This window comes from Dermacentor albipictus, chromosome 1, assembly GCF_038994185.2.
Source record: "Dermacentor albipictus isolate Rhodes 1998 colony chromosome 1, USDA_Dalb.pri_finalv2, whole genome shotgun sequence".
NCBI lineage: Eukaryota > Metazoa > Arthropoda > Arachnida > Ixodida > Ixodidae > Dermacentor > Dermacentor albipictus.
This window is the reverse complement of record NC_091821.1, coordinates 125,212,014-125,231,012: the sequence shown is the minus strand read 5'-3', so window position 1 is coordinate 125,231,012 and position 18,999 is coordinate 125,212,014. Positions and strand designations below refer to the sequence as shown.

Sequence of the window (18,999 nt, the reverse complement as noted above, 5' to 3'; positions counted from 1 at the left end):
ATATGGGTCACCTTTCAGCGCGGGACTCCTGAAACAAAGCATAGCCCTAATAATGCAATGAGTCTGTCCCTCTTCTACTGCGAAATGATCCTGTTCTCCGTCCGTCACTGGCTCCGCCGGCGTTCCAAGAGCGTTATTCATCGGGATCATTTGGCCAAGCGGATGTTAAGAATCATTTAGAAACCAGCTAAAATAGAGGCTGTAATATCTCTTGTGTTGCCAGTTTCGCTTTCAGATCTTTATAGCTTTCAATTCTATATATGTCGTCTACCAACACTTTGTGCGCCGATGGCGCTAGTGTTGTCTTGTATATAAATCAGCTAGGTCATTGAACTCTCGCTGTTCGCTATAGAGTTCACATTAGCAGTAACCTGTTGTTAGTGCTGTTTGCTCTACGCTTGCTTGGTAAAGCAGGTGTGGCCCCGGCCCTTAGGTTTTGACTTGTACTTAAAGACCCTTTTTGAACAAGGTTGTTGACTTAAATTAAAGCCTTGAAAACGAGCCTAATGCACGAGATTACAGGCACAGGCACTTTGGGCACGCCTTAACTGGCCTCTCGTGATTTTCGACATGTACAACGATTTCAACTGTCACCACATTTACCGCTATTGGGACTCTCAGAGCGCACATTTGACACCTGTCATGGCTACCATAACGCCACTTAGATTGTTTGCCAACGCAGAGGCTACATGCCTCATTCTTCGGTGTTGTGACTATCATCATCATGGCTCAGTGCAAGAGGAGGACAAGGATGCTGTTGGCTGTAAGCAGATCTTCTTGGAATTGCCGGATATTACTCCGCCCCCGTGCCACCTTTCAGCAGAGTTTTCACAGAGTTTAAGAAACCTATTAGCTATAGGTACGTTATTCTGTGCGTCCTCATTGAAAGTGCAGTGCTAGACTGACGGACAAAGCGACACGCACAGTGATGCGGAACAGAACGCAAGCCGTAGCCACCCAGCGCACGCTGCCGTGCCGACCGGTCCACCCCCGCGACACAATGCCCCGAAATGAGTGTGCTAAACGGTACCACTCACAATCTTGGCCCACATAAGAACTTCAGTGGGAGCCAGAACCCCTCCCACCTGATTGTCCAGTGTTCTCTGACTTCAAGCCTGCGAAGGGTCCAAGCTCTTCGTCTGTCTCTTTTACAGATATGTAGCATTGCTCTTTACGCAGTCATTCTGTTTACGTTTCACGTGCCGGAGAAATAATATAACCAGCCCTGGCGAGCGAGAGCTGTCAGTTCCAAAATACATTGTTTTCGTTGAGCTACTTTTGTGAATGCAGATACATTTACTTTCTTTTACATTACTACACAGAGGGAGCAAAGAAAAAGCATTCAGAAGGAACTCGTGGACTAAAGGGTGAACGTCTGTCAAAAGACAGCAGCAGCGCAAATGCGAGCAACACACCGAAGGATGAAGGCGTCAGCGCCATACACGTTCCCTTTTTGCGCTCCTGTGCTGTTTATCCTGATGTATGGATGGATGGATGGATGGATGGATGGATGGATGGATGGATGGATGGATGGATGGATGGATGGATGGATGGATGGATGGATGGATGGATGGATGGATGGATGGATGGATGGATGGACGGATGGACGGATGGACGGATGGATGGATGGATGGATGGATGGATGGATGGATGGATGGATGGATGGATGGATGGATGGATGGATGGATACAACTTTCTTGTACGTCCGGCAAGGTTTAATGCGACCCGAGCTCAGGTCTCCCACGGGGGAACGTCAAGGCCCTGCCTCAACGCAGCCTCACGGGCTTGCTGGACTGCCCACGTCTGAATTTCGAGGTCTGAGCTGCGCAGAGCGGCGGCCCACCTCGACAACAGGGTCTCCGGAGTAACTGCCATCCCTCCTATAACTACATTGCACTCCCACAGCATGTGTTTGAGTGTTGCTGGTCCTTCCTGGCACAATTTGCACGTGTCGTCCTGATGATTATCTGGGAAGATACGTTTCAGAGGGAATGGATTAGGGAAGGTGTTCGACTGAAGTTGTCGCCAGGCGACGGCCTGCCCCCTGTTCAATTTGGGACTCGGCGGTGGGTATATCCTTCTGGCGTTCAAATATGCATTGGTTATGTCATTGTATCTGGTGAGCCTGTCCCGTTCTGCTCGAGTTATCCTGATGACTCAAATTGTAAGCAAGAAGCGCAAAGCTGGCGCGACGCACAACTCGGTTGCTAATCCTCGCGTTCAGTTACACGGCATATCGAACCAGGCCCTTGCGCAACATTATAAATGAGTTGCAGGATGCAGCTGCCCTCGTTTCCTATATATAGGCTGCTTACGCAGCGGACAGGGCAACGAAAGAGCCAATGACATGTAAACATATAAGGCACCACGAGAACCGCTCTACCAATTGACGGTGTATTCTAGGTTTTACATTTGGCGCAGCTGAGATCCGGGATCTTTGAACTCATCTCTCCCTCCCTCTCTGGGTCGAGCGACGCATGCAGGGGCACTTCCAAATCACGGAAGAGGCGAGGCCCTCCGTTTTTAGTCATCTGCGTGCGCTTCGATGACCCCCGTTTCCTGGACCGCAAACCACACTCGCGGCTCAAGATCTCTGCGCGACGGCGTCACAGATGGCCGCTACCGTTGTTTTTCCTCCGCCTTATAATGCACATCGCGTGCCCGCCTTCCAAACGCGAATCGCTTCGCACATGGGCGCTGCATCTGGGGCGTACACTGCATAACGACCGGCGGCTCCCGTTCCCAGGGGGCAATTTAAACCTGACCATCCGCGCTAACTACCCGAGCAGGCGCTTCACGCCGGGCCCCCGGCGGCCCACATCCACACGGCGAACGAGGTCAGCGCCGACGAAGGAGCTGGGAAGACCCGCGCGCGCGCATTGCCGCACCAAGGAGTCGCCGCGCCGACGGCGGCAACCAGCCAGGCGCGATCGAGAAACAAAGAAAAAGGGAATAGAAACGCAAAGCAAGCGGCAGCGCGTGCGAGATATGGCCCATATTTGCGTCCCCGATATGCGCGCGGCCTGCGGGCACTGCACATTCTGGACGCGCGAGTACAAGCCGCCCACGTCGCCCAGTGCTGCGGGAGGAGCGCGTCCCCCTCCTCCTCTGGGGAATCACCGACGCGGACCGTGTTCGGCAGCATCGAGCAGGCTTTCCGCGTGTCTCTCTCACAGATCGGGTTTTCGTGTACTTACGCCATTTATACGCCATAGTCGCCGTCTGGTCATACAACTGCCGTGGCACAGCTAGCGCTCGCTGGCAAACTGTTATTTATTATGCGGAGGGCCCAGGATGGGAGAGGCGGAGCAATAGGGCTGATGTACTTTCTGGTGTGGTATACACGCGGTGAACCGCCCCATCGAATACCACGGTTCTCTCTGTTTTCATGCTTTTAGCATTCACTACAGAAAAAATAAATTGGAGGGTGCTTAAGCTTCGCCTTTAAGAGTGGAACGCGATAGCATTCAAAGATCCCTGACTGCTTCTCACGATGCCCGGCAACTGGAGCGTATGTAACCGTAATGTTTACCGGGAAACGCTGGCTGCGAACGCTATGCCCGAAGGCGGGCTTTGAGGTAAAAACGCGGCCTCTTGCGTGGGCCGCGATGCGGAGGAGGCGAGCGCTATACTGTAGGCATTGCAAGGAACCGGGCGCGCCGCTCCGTGGCCCCCAAGACGCCCGGGCGCCGGCGTGCGCAAATGGCGGACGCCGCGGCTGGTATGTGAATGGTAGAAATGCTGGAAAAAGGGCTCATTTTAGTTCTCGCGTAAAATAATTATGTTTTCTGCTATAGTCAAATTACAATCCGGGAATTATCATGTCTGTAGGTTGTGGGTAAGTCATAGTTTACGATTTTTCCACGTAATTTAGCTTGGGAAATTCAATTAGTTCAGTAAATTCCTTGCGTCGCATGGAGAGCCTGGGTATGGGTGGTTCTAAAATCATTTTGCCGACGCCGGACAGCGACGCGGGACGCTATTTTTCTACGACACGGGCTCTTTAGCGCTTTCACGTTAAAAAGTGCTCTCTACTACATTCATCCTTCGTCCGTTCTCGGCGTCTGTGTCAAAAATTTTAAGCGCCATGTTTTAAAGTGAACATTGCTTCCGTTTCGCCGGGGACATTAATTTTGAAGCTGTTCTCTAAGCGTCGACCTTGTCCTTCACAGTTACTTTCTTCTTCCTCTCCTACGTCAACTTATTCTTAAACTGCAGGCAGCACTGAAATTGCCTGTGCGTTGCTGTTAGCCGGTGCTATGAACGCCTCGACGCAGATGTCGCATGGCTCTGACGGCCGCCTTTCCCATATGCCTGAGGCTGCGAGGACACATTTTGTGCATGTCCTACATACTTGCGAGAGTCGTCAGGTGCTGCATTACATCATCTCTGGCAGGCATCGGGAACTGACTACTATCGAAAAACTTCGTTTCGTACCCTAGACTGCACAGCTAGTGTTACTCATTTTGGCACCGGCCAAAACTGCGCAACAATGATGTAAGAACTGTCAACTGCCCTTTTCTTTTACTTTAATGGGCTCCCGATTTCATCAGTACCGCAGAGTTCCTTACCGCCTTGCATGTTTCCTTCTTAGCACTCGTTCGGCGTTGAGGAGCAGGCTAGAGCATGCTAAGTCGATGTAACCTTTGCCCGCCAGTACATAAATTATCTTCTTATCACGTAAATGGTTAAGCGAGTTCTTTACGTAGATGGCAACGGTCGCCCCTGCGCACTGTCTGCTGCTGCATGTCTGTGATCTCCCCGCAACGGGCTGTCAAATGTGTGCTCTTATAAGACGCCACGGCTTCTGTTATTCCACACATCCGGTTTCTCCGAAAGGCCGCTTGCAAGGAACATTGCATTGAATGTACGGCACCATGCAACAACGGCCCCGGAAGGGTCACGGTGTTTAATTCAGTCGACCGCTGGCAAGCAACTGCCAAAGATGCCTTTCATCGGAGCACGGCACGCGTAGCTCGCACCCACAAAGGCCTGTCGCGGCGAGCTCCGTGCTACGTGCCGGCTGTCTCGCAGTGTACAACCCCTAGGTTCACCGCTTCAATCGCGGGGTAATTAATTCCACTCTTGTCGGAACAAAGCCGTCCCGCCCTCGGCGCGTTATGCGCCCGCCGACACACTGTCGCTATAGAGTCAGGGCCGCGTGACCGTGGCGGCCACTTTGTTCCTCAAAATGCAAAACTGCCGGTTGAAGAAAAGCCGTTCGCCACTCTCGGAAGGTGGGTCGCTGCGCACTTATGCCGGTTCTACGAGCGTGGCCGCCCCTTGGGACGACGACGGCACGGCGGAAATCTGGGTGACCCCGATGCGGCGCGCTGCGACCGCGACGCCCCACGGGGCGCGCGACGAGACGGTTCCGCCGGCTGCTCACGCGGCCAGCTCGTGAACCGCGCGTCCGCCGCGGAGAGGACCGAGAGCGGCTTGCGCGGTGTGCACCTTGCTCGGGCTTTGTCCATTGGCATTCGTCTTCCCGCGTCATTTTCAAGCGACGCACCGCGCGGGTATACAGCAAGGTGGCATGTACCCGCGTTTTCCGCTATCGTGCCATCCGTGGAAGCACGTTCCGCTTGCGTGTGAGTAGTGCATAATGTATAGACCTTGCTTACATATCTTCTTTCTGGCGACAGCCGCCGCTGTGTTTTAAACGGCGGTTTAACCAGCGTCTTTTCTCTCTCTATCTCTCTATCTACTTCTTCCAGATGCCTCAAGGACAACCTTGAAAGTACAGTAAACTGGCTACAGTTTTGCATGGACGGCGACATTGCTTAGAAATTGTATATGCATATACCAAAACTTTTCCTTTTCTTTCTTTCCAACAAAATATTTAGAAATCATCTTTCGCAGATGGTACAATTCTACTTATTGAGCCGCATTACTCGTAGAGGCAGACATACCTTTCACTAGAACTATAGATGCACAATTGAAGAACTCACTATAATCAACTTATTATCAGTTCTCAAGGTAGGTACGTTCACTTAGAACGAATTTCGAAAATAACACCAACTTTGAGATAAGCGCTGTCAAACTTGCGGCAAATGCACTATTGTTCCACCTACCCTTTTCCTTTTCCTTTTTTTTTAAAGAAAACGTCTTCTTGCGCATTTTGGCACACTAAGGTGACTGTTTGGGCATGTTGGTAGTACATGAATGCAGCGTTTTGCACACAAGACGAGGCCCGTGAAGAGGCTAAGACATACGAGCGCTCGTGTGTCTCAGCTTCTTCTCTGTCCTCGTCTTGTGCGCAAAAAGCTGCATTCATTGTGGGACAGATTTATTTGGAGCACCAAGGTACTTCGTAGCGCAATTTCGGAACTCGCATGTCGAAGTAGCGTTGAATTGGGATGGTTGCTAGATTACGGAACTTGAACGTATCAGCGATTTAAAAAAAAAAAAAAACGTAACGACGACGAGAGGACACAAACACCGCTGTGTTTGTCTCCGCTCGTCATCGTCCTATTTTTAGCGCTGTAGCGTTCAAGTTCGACATTTCGAAACTTGCGCTATAGCCTGAATTTCCATCTTAAAAGGAGTGCCTTGCGAACTCTCCCGGTTCGATTCGCGAATTTCGATACATGCCCCAGAATTATTTCTCAGATACATTAGTGAACTTTTGTTAATCAGCTGATCCCAATCTCAGTTTCTCGTGCAAGTAACGTCTGCCTCTTTTCGCGTTCACCGAGCAGAACTATGCCATCTGCCACCCGCGTCTTTGCCGCTATACCTCACTCTCGACCCCCACTGGCCAGCGCGCTGCGTCGCGAAATATTTTCTGCGTATTCGAAGAGTTGTATTAATCTGGGGCGCTGAACGCAAAAGATATAATTTTTGCTCTGATTTCTACGCCGAAGTCGAATACATATGAAGGATGTGCGCGAGCTCTCTCCTCGCGCAAGCGTTACTTTCAGGCTGTAGAGCTGGATGCCGTCCCAATTTTCTTAACATCACGCAATGCTTGATTGCTCAAGAGTTTCCGTTTCATGGGGCCTACAGGACAGCCAAAAACAGTATGCCACTTGCTCTTGCTTTTCTATCGTTCTGTCATCCCATTAACTCCTCCCTCAGTTTAAGGTAACAAACTGGATGCTTAAATATGTATATATCCTTTAAAGGAATAATTATGAGTGCGGTTTGTTTAGCATGGTCACCGTGACGCTTATAAAGAAGGAACAAGTCCCTGGAACCGTCTTCTAAGCATTACTCCGCCAAAGACTTTTCGCCACATCCATGACGACGTCTCAGCAACACTGCTTGATATAGCGAAAGTAAAATCAAGGGATACAAGGCAGACAGACATGTAGATGCTCATCCACGGCCGTACATTTGGATAGTAAATATGACGTAACGAGACAACGAAATAGAAAAGAAATGAACGCTATTGCTAATAGCACCTATAGCGACACTCGGCACCTCGCAAAAGAGAGAAACAAGAAAACAAGTCTGTGTCGTTAACGAAGTCCTTTCTCTGGAGCCCAAAACGTTATTCAGCGACGTTCTTGCACACAGGACAGCCATCACCGACCAGAGTCATTGCGAGAACTAAGGAAGCAATTCACTTCAAGGACTCGCTGACGCCGTTCACATGATATTTGCCTGGGGAAAGACGTAAAAACCGGCGTTCGTGGAACATAGGTGCTTTCTTTCTTTCTTTCTTTCTTTCTTTCTTTCTTTCTTTCTTTCTTTCTTTCTTTCTTTCTTTCTTTCTTTCTTTCTTTCTTTCTTTCTTTCTCTCAGAACTCGCAGTGCTTCAACGCTAGAACTAAGCGGAAACGGAGGTTGTGAACCGACAGAAACGCGGCGAGGCGCAATAGTCAACTTTTTTGCATACACTTGATCTTGTGCTATGTAGTTAGGATTTATTGACGCACCCCTACTTCTTTCAAGCGCGTGTTGACAGAGGAAAAGAAATATCGCCTACGTATAGCTACTACGGACGACGATTGCGATGGCATAAAATGCAGTCCGAATGCGCAATGGAGTTCATTTCCCGCCATTCAATTACATGTCAACACACGTGTAGGGATATCGGCGGCAAAGATCAGGTTTTAATAAAGTTCACGGTTCACGTATTCGAGCTCGCGTGTCCACATGGCAACGCGCTCTCTCTCTCTATCTCTCTCTCTCAGGACCATATTTAGTAGCCAGCGTTACACAACTAAGTTGCTCCAAAGCGATTCCTCTCTTTTCAACGGCTATCTTTCTTTTTCCCTAGGTCTTAAGGACAAACTACAGGTACGCTTGCCGGCGTGCGAAAGCTCGTGCCCACGCGCTTTGCGTTGGCAGCGCTTTGCGAGGAATGGCCGTTCGAACCTACATGACGCGCGCCAGCGCGCGTCCGCTTGGCTCGAGTGTTCGCCTTGGTAGACATCGTTTCGTATTTTTGTGAGGCAACCAAAGCACCAATATTTGCCTGGAGACGATATGTGTGCCCGCGTCGCGCTTCGACGCGTACGATCTGTCCTGCGCCATAAAAATAGGGCCCCTCAGTTAACCGCCTTTCTTCTCGTTCATTACATAACGAGGGCCTCGAATCCGGCAACATGCTACCTTGAGGTAGCATGTGCGGGTTTATTGACCAGTAGCCTTCACCCAGAAAGATCACGTATACTCGTGACGCCTGCAGCAAAAAGGATGTCCGCCGACAAGGTTTGTGGGTGGTGGCGCTGGCTAACACTCCCAAGATTAGTTCTAGTAGTAACACATAAATACCCAAGAAAAGTGGACGGGGAAACCGCGCCGCGGTAGCTCAATTGGTTAGAGCATCGCACGCGTAATGCGAAGACGTGGGATCGTTCCCCACCGGCGGCAAGTTGTTTTTGCATCCACTTCATTGCCATTCATTTATCATATCTTCAATTCAATGAGGAATTACAAGTAATTTCCCCTATGTTTTCCTTTGTGTCTTTGTTAGTTGGCCTTTCATGATATGATGAATAAAAAGGGGGCCCCTCGGTTAACCCCGTTTCTAGTCGTGAACGAAAAAACAACTTGCGGCAGGTGGAATACGGACCCACGTCTTCGCATTACGCCTGCGATGCTCCTACCAATTAAGTTACCGCGGGGCCGTTTTCCCATCCACTTTCTGGGGTATCTATGTTTATCTACTAGAACTAACCCTGGAATTAAGCCAGCGCGACCACTAACAAACCTTGGCGGCGGATGTGAACATCCTTTCTGTCGCAGGCGTCACGAGTACGTGACCTTTATGGGCGACCGCAACTGCTCAATAAACGCACACATGCTATCTGAAGGCATCAATGTTGCCGGATTTGAGACCCTCGTTATGTAATGAACGAGAAGAAAGGGGTTAACCGAGGGGCCCGATATTTATTAATCATATCATGAGGAGTCAATAAACAAAAGCACCAAGGACAACACATGGGAAATTACTTGCGCTTACTAATTGAGGGAAAGAAAAGATAAATTAATGGCAACGAAAGTGGATGAAAGAACAACTTGCCGCAGGTGGTTTGTTAATATATATATATATATATATATATATATATATATATATATATATATATATATATATATATATATATATTCCCAGCAGTCGTCATTCGGGGCCACTATTTCGCGATGAACAGCTTCTCACTGGGCACAGCATGCGTTCTGTAGCAGCAACAAGCAACTACATGGAGAGACGAGCGCGACGCAATCGAAACGTCAATGTAGAGAACACATTTTCAAATAATTGATGCCGTTTGAGATGAAGGGTGCGCAGCACGCGTAAGTGAAAGAAAATCTGATGGATCGTGCGATCGCGAAAGTTGCATACTAAACAGGTTGTTCCACATAACTCGAGCCAAAGTTTCAAAAATGAAAAGCACTCCGGACGCGAGTGGAACCAAATGCATAATGTTGGCGCTGGCCCAGAGTTACTCAGGCTATTTTCTATTTTCATCTTAACTAATGGATTAGTTGTGTTTAATTAATCAACTCTTTAAGTATCGGCTGCCGGCCCCAAGCGTGATACGCGATGTTGTGGAGCACCTTGAGAAAGCTGTCAATAAACTGTTTCCAACACGATATATCTAACGTGTCCTTCTTTCCGCTTTCCAAAGTCCGCGAAATATGAAAAAAATACCACGTGACGGTGCGCTTGCGCACTGTTATTGTGCTGCTCTCAAGCGTGCGATGGATGAACAAGGTCGGCTGCAGCGAGACTGGCCCGCGACAGGGCGTTGTGTCTGGTGTAGGTATCTGGGCATGCGGCTTTTATCGCATGACGGCGCAAATGCGTGGTGCTGGCCGAGCGTTACTGAAGAGATAAAGCGTCTAAGGGGACGAAAGAGAACTAGCTTTATTTTTTGATGCTTGAAATGGGCAAGAGCTGGCAGCCTGCCGACGGAGTGTAGTGGGGTTGGGTGGGGAGGCGGCGTTGGGGCCGGAATGATTTTCCAGTGACCTTCAATTCAAAAAGCGCCCTTTGATTATAATGCGTGTTCGAAGAGGTCACCATCTGCTGCAATCCATTAATTAAGGGGAAAACCACAAATATAATGAGTAACTCTAGGCCAGCGCCAACATTATGTATTCGGTTGAACTCTCGCGTCCGGAGTGCGTTTAATTTTAAAACTTTGGCTCAGATTATGTGGGACAACCTGCCTACACACATTAGTGCAAACGTTACATGAAAACACATATACTTCCCCGATATACTATGGTGCAGCAATACAACAATGCAGTTTGCATAAGATCCCTCGCGTCATAAGATCCATACATCATCATCATCGTCATCAGTTTATACAAAAACCACAAATTTCAATGTGCACATTCTACAGCAGCCAGAAAATGAGCAACCATCTCACATTTTAAGATGCCAAATAAAGCCACACAATTCGATGGATAATATTCTTGTAAAAATATATACATTTTATGCACGATTTGCTCTAAATTCCTGTTGTGTTCGTGGTGGTCTACATTTCTCTATGCATTCACCTTGTCTACAATAAGCACTTCTGCCAGTGATTGCTACCTGGTTGCTGGGCTTGTTTGTTCATACTTCGCTATGGTGTAAAAGACGCTCTTTCCTGTCTGCCACAGGGATAGTACACAGCTCCACCGGCTGCGAGGCTTTACGCAAACAGAGCTGATGCACGCGCCCATCGACCCGCTGTGCACGATTCCATTTATTGAGCGGCTTCGCAGATACCCATCAGCACGCCTACACGACGACGTCGAAGGTCGCAGAACGGTACGGAGAAACGACACAGTCGCTGCAGCGACGACCGTTTGCGAATGCCGCTATTTTTTCGTCCGTCGCCGACGTTCGGCAGCAGCCGTGCATGCAAATCAGGAGAAGCTAGACGAGCGCGCGGGCCACTTGCATCACACACAGGCGCTCGACGCCCATCCACGGCCGTTCCTTCTTTCCTGTTGTTATCTTTCTGCCTCGTAGGTGATCATCGGTGGCGCGCATCCAGCAGGCGGCGCACTGCCACACGTGACGCCCCCGCCTGAAACGCCAGCGGACGCAGCGCCGGGTCGAAAGGTCGCCGCCCCCCTTCCTCGTCGTCGGCGTGCCGCAGCGGCAGCCGGCGACAGCGCGACCAACGCGAGCGACCAGTTTTCCTGGAACGAGCGGCGCTCCGCTCCACCGGCACTTCGCCGCGCTGCCGTCAAGAACGAACTTAATCAAAAGGGAGCAACGTATATGGCCTCGGCAACCCGAGTCGGAGAAATGTGAAGCCTTGACGCGGAAACAGGGTTTTGACCGATTCCGCGGAACGACTGTCCACGGAGTTTCTGTGCCAACGGTGCGCGGATTAGGAGATCACGGGAAGCGGCTGTGACTCAGGAGAACGGCGCCTGAGGCTTTACAGTATACTGCGTGACGTCCATACATTCCTCTACTCATTCTCATGCAGGCGGCACCTTATATCGTTTCTTTTTTAAACAGCGAGGTATAAACGTTAAAGAGTGTACTTATTCCAAGACGAGGCCTGCAGGCGTACGACTCCTCCCATGGGCTAAGAGAGATAGCATGGACAGGTTTTGCCGGTAGACACCAGAGATTATGCGCTATACGCCTTTTTTTTTTTTTCTCCCTGTCTATAGCTCGTCTGTTTTGATCAGACGACTGGTAAATCAAGTCAACCTCATCAAACATTCAAAAGTATAATCCCGCTATATATAGCAGGACCAGGCTGGCACTTCGTTCTCAATGCACGCTATCCGGTTGGCCATTACGAGGACAAACTTGTCTAATGGTTTCGTGCCTGGCGCCATGAGAGTTTCTTCCTGGAAGCATGTGGACTGACGTGCGCACCTGAAAAATCGGAGCTCTTGGTGCTAAGGAAGCGCACAAGAGGCCGACAACCGCAGCAGATACCAGACCCGGTAGTAAAGGTGGGAGGCATCATGATTCCGCAGGTTACGACGCTCCGCATCCTCGGACTCCTGATTCAAAAGGACGGGGCCGGGGGAGCAGAGTTGGAAAAAATTCAAAGAACAGTGCAACAAATAACCCACCTTATCAAAAGAGTGACGAGCAAAAGCCACGGACTCAAGGAAGAAGACTGCACGAAAATGATACAAGCGCTGCTCACGAGCATCGTCACGTACGGTACCCCATACGTTGACATGAAGAACAGTCAACGAGACAAAGTAAACGCCCTCATCAGAAAATCATACAAAATTGCCTTGGGTCTGTCCCCCTCCACGTCCACAGCGAAATTACTCAAAATGGGAGTCCACAACACGTGGGAAGAGCTCGTGGAGGCGCACAACGTCAACCAACTGGAAAGACTAAAGCTGACAAGGACGGGAAGAGCCCTGCTGCAAGATCTGGGCTACCAAGTAGAGGATGAAAGGCACCTACCTCAGCGTATCCCACACGAGATCAGAGACAAGCTACACATAAGTACCATTCCCAGAAACATGCATCCCGAGTACGACAAGGAAAGGAGACAGGCGAGAACACAGGCGCTCAAGCGCATACTCGAACGCACCAACAGCAAAGAAGAAAACGTCAGATATACAGATGCAGCTGCGTACAGTACCAACGACCGATTCGCAATCAGCGTGGTCGACGAGAAGGGCGAACAACTTACAGCCACATCCATACGTGCCAAGGACGCGAGCACAGCGGAAGAGGTGGGCATAGCCCTGGCCATCGCAACGTGCAAGAAGGCCATGGTTACCGTGGTGACGGACTCACAAGAAGCATGCCGAAGGTATATGAACGGAAGGATTGGAAAGGCAGCGCTTCAGGTCTTGAACACCACCAAGATAGAGGCAGCACAAATCCTCTGGACACCGGGGCACGAGTCTCTCACGGGGAACCAGGCGGCGCACGCCGCGGCTCGAGATCATGCACGCCGAGCCATCTCCGACGCGCAGAGAACGCGTACCGACGACTGTGAAGAGGATGAAGAACGCATATCCAAGAAGTACTCGGATATCTTGGCGCACTACAGGAAGCAGAGGCGTCGCTACCCGCCCGCGCATAAGACGATGAGTAGGGACCAAGAGGTAACCTGGAGAAGACTACAGGCTGGAACGTACCCACACGGAACACTGCTGCACGCCATGTACCCGGGCATCTACGGGCGAGACTGCAAGTTCTGCCCGCCGGACACGCCGAACACCTTGCGCCATATGGTGCTGGAGTGCAGAAATAACCGCGAAGTACCACCGTCATCATCGCCACCAAGCGATAACAACCAGGAAGAAGCGGATATGGAGGAAGAATCGAAAGACCAGTGGGAGGCTCTGCTGGTGACGCACGACCTTGACAGCCAGCTGCGGTTGGTGAACAGGGCTCGGGCGGCGGCAGCGAGCCATGGCTACCTGGACTGAGGAGGCCACCCACCTTTGGGCTCAAGAAGCCTGGTCTCAAAATAAAGTTTATTTCTCTCTCTCTCCGATAAGTAACTTCGCAGAGCGCCGTTAAAGAGACTGGCAGCGGACGGTGTCGACGCGCGACTGTGGCCGTGCAAGTCATGATGCCTCTAGATATATTTCTTATTTCTTATGCACTGCAAATTACTTGTGAAAGGCGCATGCTGTGGTCTGGCATACTCTCATTGCTGATTTTATATTAGCTGTAAACCAAACACCCGTCCGACACGGCGCATTTAGGACTTATTCTAATCCTACACTAAGACTTATGCCTGTATGAAAGACGTTAATACCCGAGAACCTGGACTACGCACGTGCTGTGTCACTCTGTCAAAAGTTCCATGGGCTGGCCACTTTTTAAATCATTCTACTGCTGCTCCTATTTCTGCGTTTTACTGTTCTGCTGCTATTTTCGCGTTGTCACCGTTGTCTGACCACAAAGGCACTTACCCACGAAGGGGGATTGGCCAGGATCTGCCAAGAAATGCTTTCTTTAATGTAAACAGAAGAATTACTAAAATGAAGCAAGAACTATTCCTTCTTTTACGTCAGGATCTGCTTCGTTTACCGAGTTTAATGATATGAAGAAGAAACTAGGTAAGCGAGGAAGATCCTGGGAAATAGAACGGCGACAAAGAATAACCGAAAGCTGAGTATTTAAAAGTCTATTTGCCGACCTAATCGCTGCTGGTCGCTAGTTGTCTCTCCAATCTATTACGACGGTTGATGTTCGAGACAAATGATTTACAGCAAGGAAAATGACGTAGTCTGACGCCTTTTGCAATGAAAATTTTGTTATTAATGCCGATAGAAAAATGTCTCATCAAGGGCCTATTTGTACATTGCGAAAGAGCAGTGACTAGAGTTAACGACGAAGGGCGCTGTTTAGCATATGTATAACAGAACACCGACAATCGTTGTATGTTTGATCATATATAGGTCCTTGAGCATTACATACATTACATATATCGACATTCATACTGGATAAGACTCCATGTTTGCTTTCCACCAGTGAACGAACGCTTTTGTAATTTATGCCATTCACATCTGAACCGTGCACTTTCGTACGGGCCAGTCGGTACGGTGCAACGCAACGACGGAAGCGTATATACATCGTGTAACTCTTACATGTTATTCTGTCTACTGCAGTGTACTAAAGGCAAGGTAATCGAGCGGAAGCGTTTTCGTTTATGCTTATTAAAGTGTGCTGTAGTAAGAAACTAGACAACTGTTTTCTTTCCTTACCTTGAGCTAATAGAAAGTCTCCCACCGAATTCGCATGGCAAGCCCATAGCCGGCAACAAGCTGACAGTACAAAAGTTCTTAGCTGCACGAAGGGATCGAACTCATAACTGCGATTCCTTCGAACTCATGCTCGAATCTCTTCCAAAGCGCTCATATAGGCCAAGATAATATCTGAGAACTGGAAGTACTGTATCGGAAATATCGCACGCGCTTAATGAACAGAAAACTAGAAAGAGCGGCGGCTCGTTTGCTGCCAGCGGTCAGACATGAACTTCTTTGAACCTCAAAAGCCTTGGTTTGTTAAAACCTGGGAGTGGCTGCGAAACTATCGCCGTGAAGCTGTGATCGAACAAGGGATGTTGCTGGCGCCACCGTTTAAACAAGGGGACTTGCCTTCGTCATTAACTTGACGAAGACAACTCCCCTTGCATAACTTGACTGCAGCGACATCTCTCGTCAACCACAGTCAATCTAAATCACTTCAGGTCTTAATCTGCCAGCGAACACGTCTTGTTTAGGTCGTTGTACATGGTTCCATCTTTGTAGGCACAGCATGCACGAAGCAACCGTTTTCCTGACAGACATAATCGCACCCAAAACAGCCGCACATATGCTATGTAAAGTGTATTTTGACGCAGCCAGCATCTGAGTCCGTCACAAAGAGTGTGGTGGCCTCAGATCTTGAGCCACAGCTAGCAGAAATTCTACGTAGGCAATGATGAATTCATTGAATCCTAAGTAAAATCGAGCTGCTATTTGCGCAATACCGTCGTCAGTGCAGCCCAAGCACAACTAGTACAACAGTCAGGTTTCGAATATTTCCCGCACACGTCATAACGCATATTGCATCTGCCGGTGCGGTGATCGGGGGAGCACGTATGAACAAGCAGAATGAAATGTAGAAATAGAAAAGGTAATTATTGAACTGTCCACGGTGATCGCAATGGTCTCACCTTGCAGTGAACATCTGAGCTCATTCTGAGAGACGGATGCCATTAATAACATGAGTAGCCTCGCTGATCTTGGAATATCGTGTATTCATGTTTAACATGTTCAACCACACGCGCTTTATTACATGAAAACACCAGGTCGCAAAATTGTGCCAGGAGGGTTTTTTTCTCGCCAGACATTGTGAAAGAGGAACTGCATGTACGTATCGAAAGGCATTCACTTTGGATTCCGTGAGAACTGGTTTCCCCGACCCTTGTATGTAGCACAGGCCCAAAATGAAACCACTATGTATGTGAAACACTACGCCCGCTTTTCGCGCTATCTAGCATTCATCTATGCGCATCGCTTACTTGATTCGTGATTCCGCCCTATCAGTCATGCATAACGCTGCTTCAACAACTAGTCACTCGGAGATAACGCATCACCAGCTCCAGTGTGCTCGCACATCATTCCGTCTGTTGAAGTTTTATTCGGGGCCGATAACACAAAATAACACTTTAATAAACTTGGGGCCAACTCCTAAAAGTCCTCGGTTGTAGACGCGCGCCTCCATGAAAAGACATTGCTTTGGCCTAATGACGACTGCCACAGCTGACAGAGTAGGAATTACACAAAAATATTACACCCTAAAGGTCGCTATTATCATGTTCTGAAACACTTCTGCTAAGCAAATTTGCTTTTGACATGAAAATGTCGCTAATTCGTTTAGAGTTAAGCAAAACTTATTAATTCAAGGACCATACGGTATTGGTTTCTAGAAATTATTGGTTTTTATATTTCTCCACGTGAGAAAAGGACCATTCTGGACGGCTTCTAAAGTTTCTAGTGGTCAGACTGCACGTCCACAATGGTGAGCTTTGAGCTGTATAGCGAAGCCGAAGAAAAGACTACGAAGCACGAATGCAGACGCCATTGCCTTGAACACATATTTATGATATGCGTAAATGGCCACTAAAGAAAAGACATTTAAGCGTGCTGATGTAAGTAAGTTGCGGGCCTGCATTTACGTGCAAAGCTTCCAAGCACGCCACATGCCCTTCTGGACAAAACCGTTTGCCAGCTCCAAACACATCTTTAGTAATCAGTGGCTGAATTCACAAATCTCTTCGCCCGTAATACACCGGTCCGCACTTTTACCAGCATTTCGTTTGCTATCACAGTCGGCCGGCGCCCCTTCTTACGAACCGTCCATGAATCGAACGGCTTTGAGAGCCTACATTCGAAATCGAAGCGGCCTTTTGTACAACTTTCTATAAGTTGCGGTAAGAGCTGGTTGTGATTGCAGAGTTACGTGCTCTGGTTCATTCGACTGCCGAGTGCACGTTCTCTGCAGCTGACTGAAATGTTCCCTGCATCTCACGTTCCAAATGCGCGCGGTCCAGGAGCGGCCCGCGTAGGTTGCAAAGAAGGGACGGCCGCTCAACCAATCCGGGTGCGGGATCAAGAATGTGCGCCCCGCGGCCCGTGGCTTCAGAGACGCTCGCGCACCTGCCGTCCATCCGGGACTCACCTGACTGCAGCATCGAAGCCAGCACGCATCCGAGCAGAGCCAACGCGCCCGACGCGGTCTTCATCGTGTCGCCGTTCGCCGGTTCTCCGAGCGCGGGCTAGAGCGCGTGTTTCGAAGGAACGCACGGGGGTGGGGGCACACTGAGCACGACGCCGACCGGCCGTATCCTTGCGTGGTGGTCGCTGCCGACTCTGGGCCGCGGCTGCCGCCTGATCAGCCAACGGCACCGCAGTTCCACCGAGTCCTCATGGCACTGCGCCAAGCCGGGAACATTGGGTCATCGGCGAAGCACCACGACAAAGAAGGCCGCCGAAGCTAGCTGGCCGGCCGAACGCACCTTCCACGCACTCTGGCTCGTCGTCGAACGCTGTAATTTGGCGGAGGAAGCTCTCTCCTCTCCTCCTGGGTCACGTCTTGGAGACTCCGCCTTCGAGCGCACTGGCTCGACGGGATGCCAGCCCGGCAGGCTCGCTCTCTCGTCTCCCCCCCACCCTCCTCTCGTGTGGCAGCAGCCGGCGGGCGAGGGGCCCTTCTTGGAAGCGCGCCACCTACCTGCCGGATTCCTCCCGCCGCCGCCGCCTCGTGGTCCCGGCTCAGCGCCCGTTCAGCGCTCTGCCGCTTGCGCGCGCACTCTTGCCACACCCAGCAGTGCCGGTCGGCCTTACAGGTTGACAGTGCTCGAAAGTGTTCTTCTGCCACCCTAACGCACTTGGTCAATTCGAAAACGGGAAGGAGAAAGAAAATACGTCCAAGGGTGACTTCCTCGGGACTCGAAGAAACCGAAAGCACTACAAGGGCAACAACGGAAGCGCGCAAGGGCACACTACCAGACATATCGTCGGTACATGTTCGCGAGTGACTTGCAACATTGTGTAATCACAGGAAGGAATTTCGGAATCCGTTAACATCTTCCTCCTCAGTCACACACATATGTGTGCTATGCAGCTGGGAGGACAGGATCGCTTAGAAGATGTACTGTGTGCAAATTCAAATCTAAATTTTTCCGAGTACAGCTGTTACGGAATAGGGTCTAGGTCCATAATACAATGACACTGTAATTAACAGGCATATCTCCTATTATAACCTGCGTAGCGCTGTCCCTTTTGCGCACGTAACATATCGTCACCGCTCGTATGTGCACTTGTTCTCAAACGTGTAGAGGCCATCATTCCGACGCCTCAACGAGCGAGCTCCAGTATACCCTGACGCTGCTTTCGCAGGCCACCGCCTGAGTGGGCTGTAACCTTGCTGCCAAGGCTGGCGACGGTAGCTCTGACGTAGAGGAGTTGGCAAGTTCCCGCAACGAGACGGGTTTCCTCTACAATAATGTTACGCCTTTTAACCGCTATGCCGTGCAAGCCCGTGCTATCCAGCTAATATAATGTACGTTACACAGCTGTAAAACACTACAGTAGTTTTGCTAACGCTGTGGT

At 49.9% G+C, this 18,999-nt stretch overlaps 1 protein-coding gene and 1 non-coding gene across 3 annotated transcripts in view; one reads left to right on the top strand and one right to left on the bottom strand.

Moving 5' to 3' along the window:
• Window positions 1–18,057, bottom strand: part of Cad96Ca (tyrosine kinase receptor Cad96Ca) — a 124,928-nt gene extending 106,871 nt beyond the window's left edge. Inside the window, exons 1-2 of one of the 2 annotated variants that reach the window (XM_065451165.2) lie at window positions 17,904–18,056; window positions 17,567–17,819 (exon numbers count right to left, since the gene is read on the bottom strand). In XM_065451165.2, the coding sequence (XP_065307237.1) occupies window positions 17,567–17,630 (64 nt within the window). In that variant the 5' untranslated portion in view covers window positions 17,631–17,819; window positions 17,904–18,056. Of the gene's footprint in view, window positions 1–17,566 lie in introns of both variants that reach the window. The other variant, XM_065451164.2, reaches the window with a different exon arrangement.
• On the top strand, window positions 8,751–8,823 carry TRNAT-CGU (transfer RNA threonine (anticodon CGU)). Its single transcript has one exon. It is a non-coding gene; the product is annotated as a tRNA-Thr (tRNA).
• Window positions 18,058–18,999: the final 942 nt, after the last annotated feature.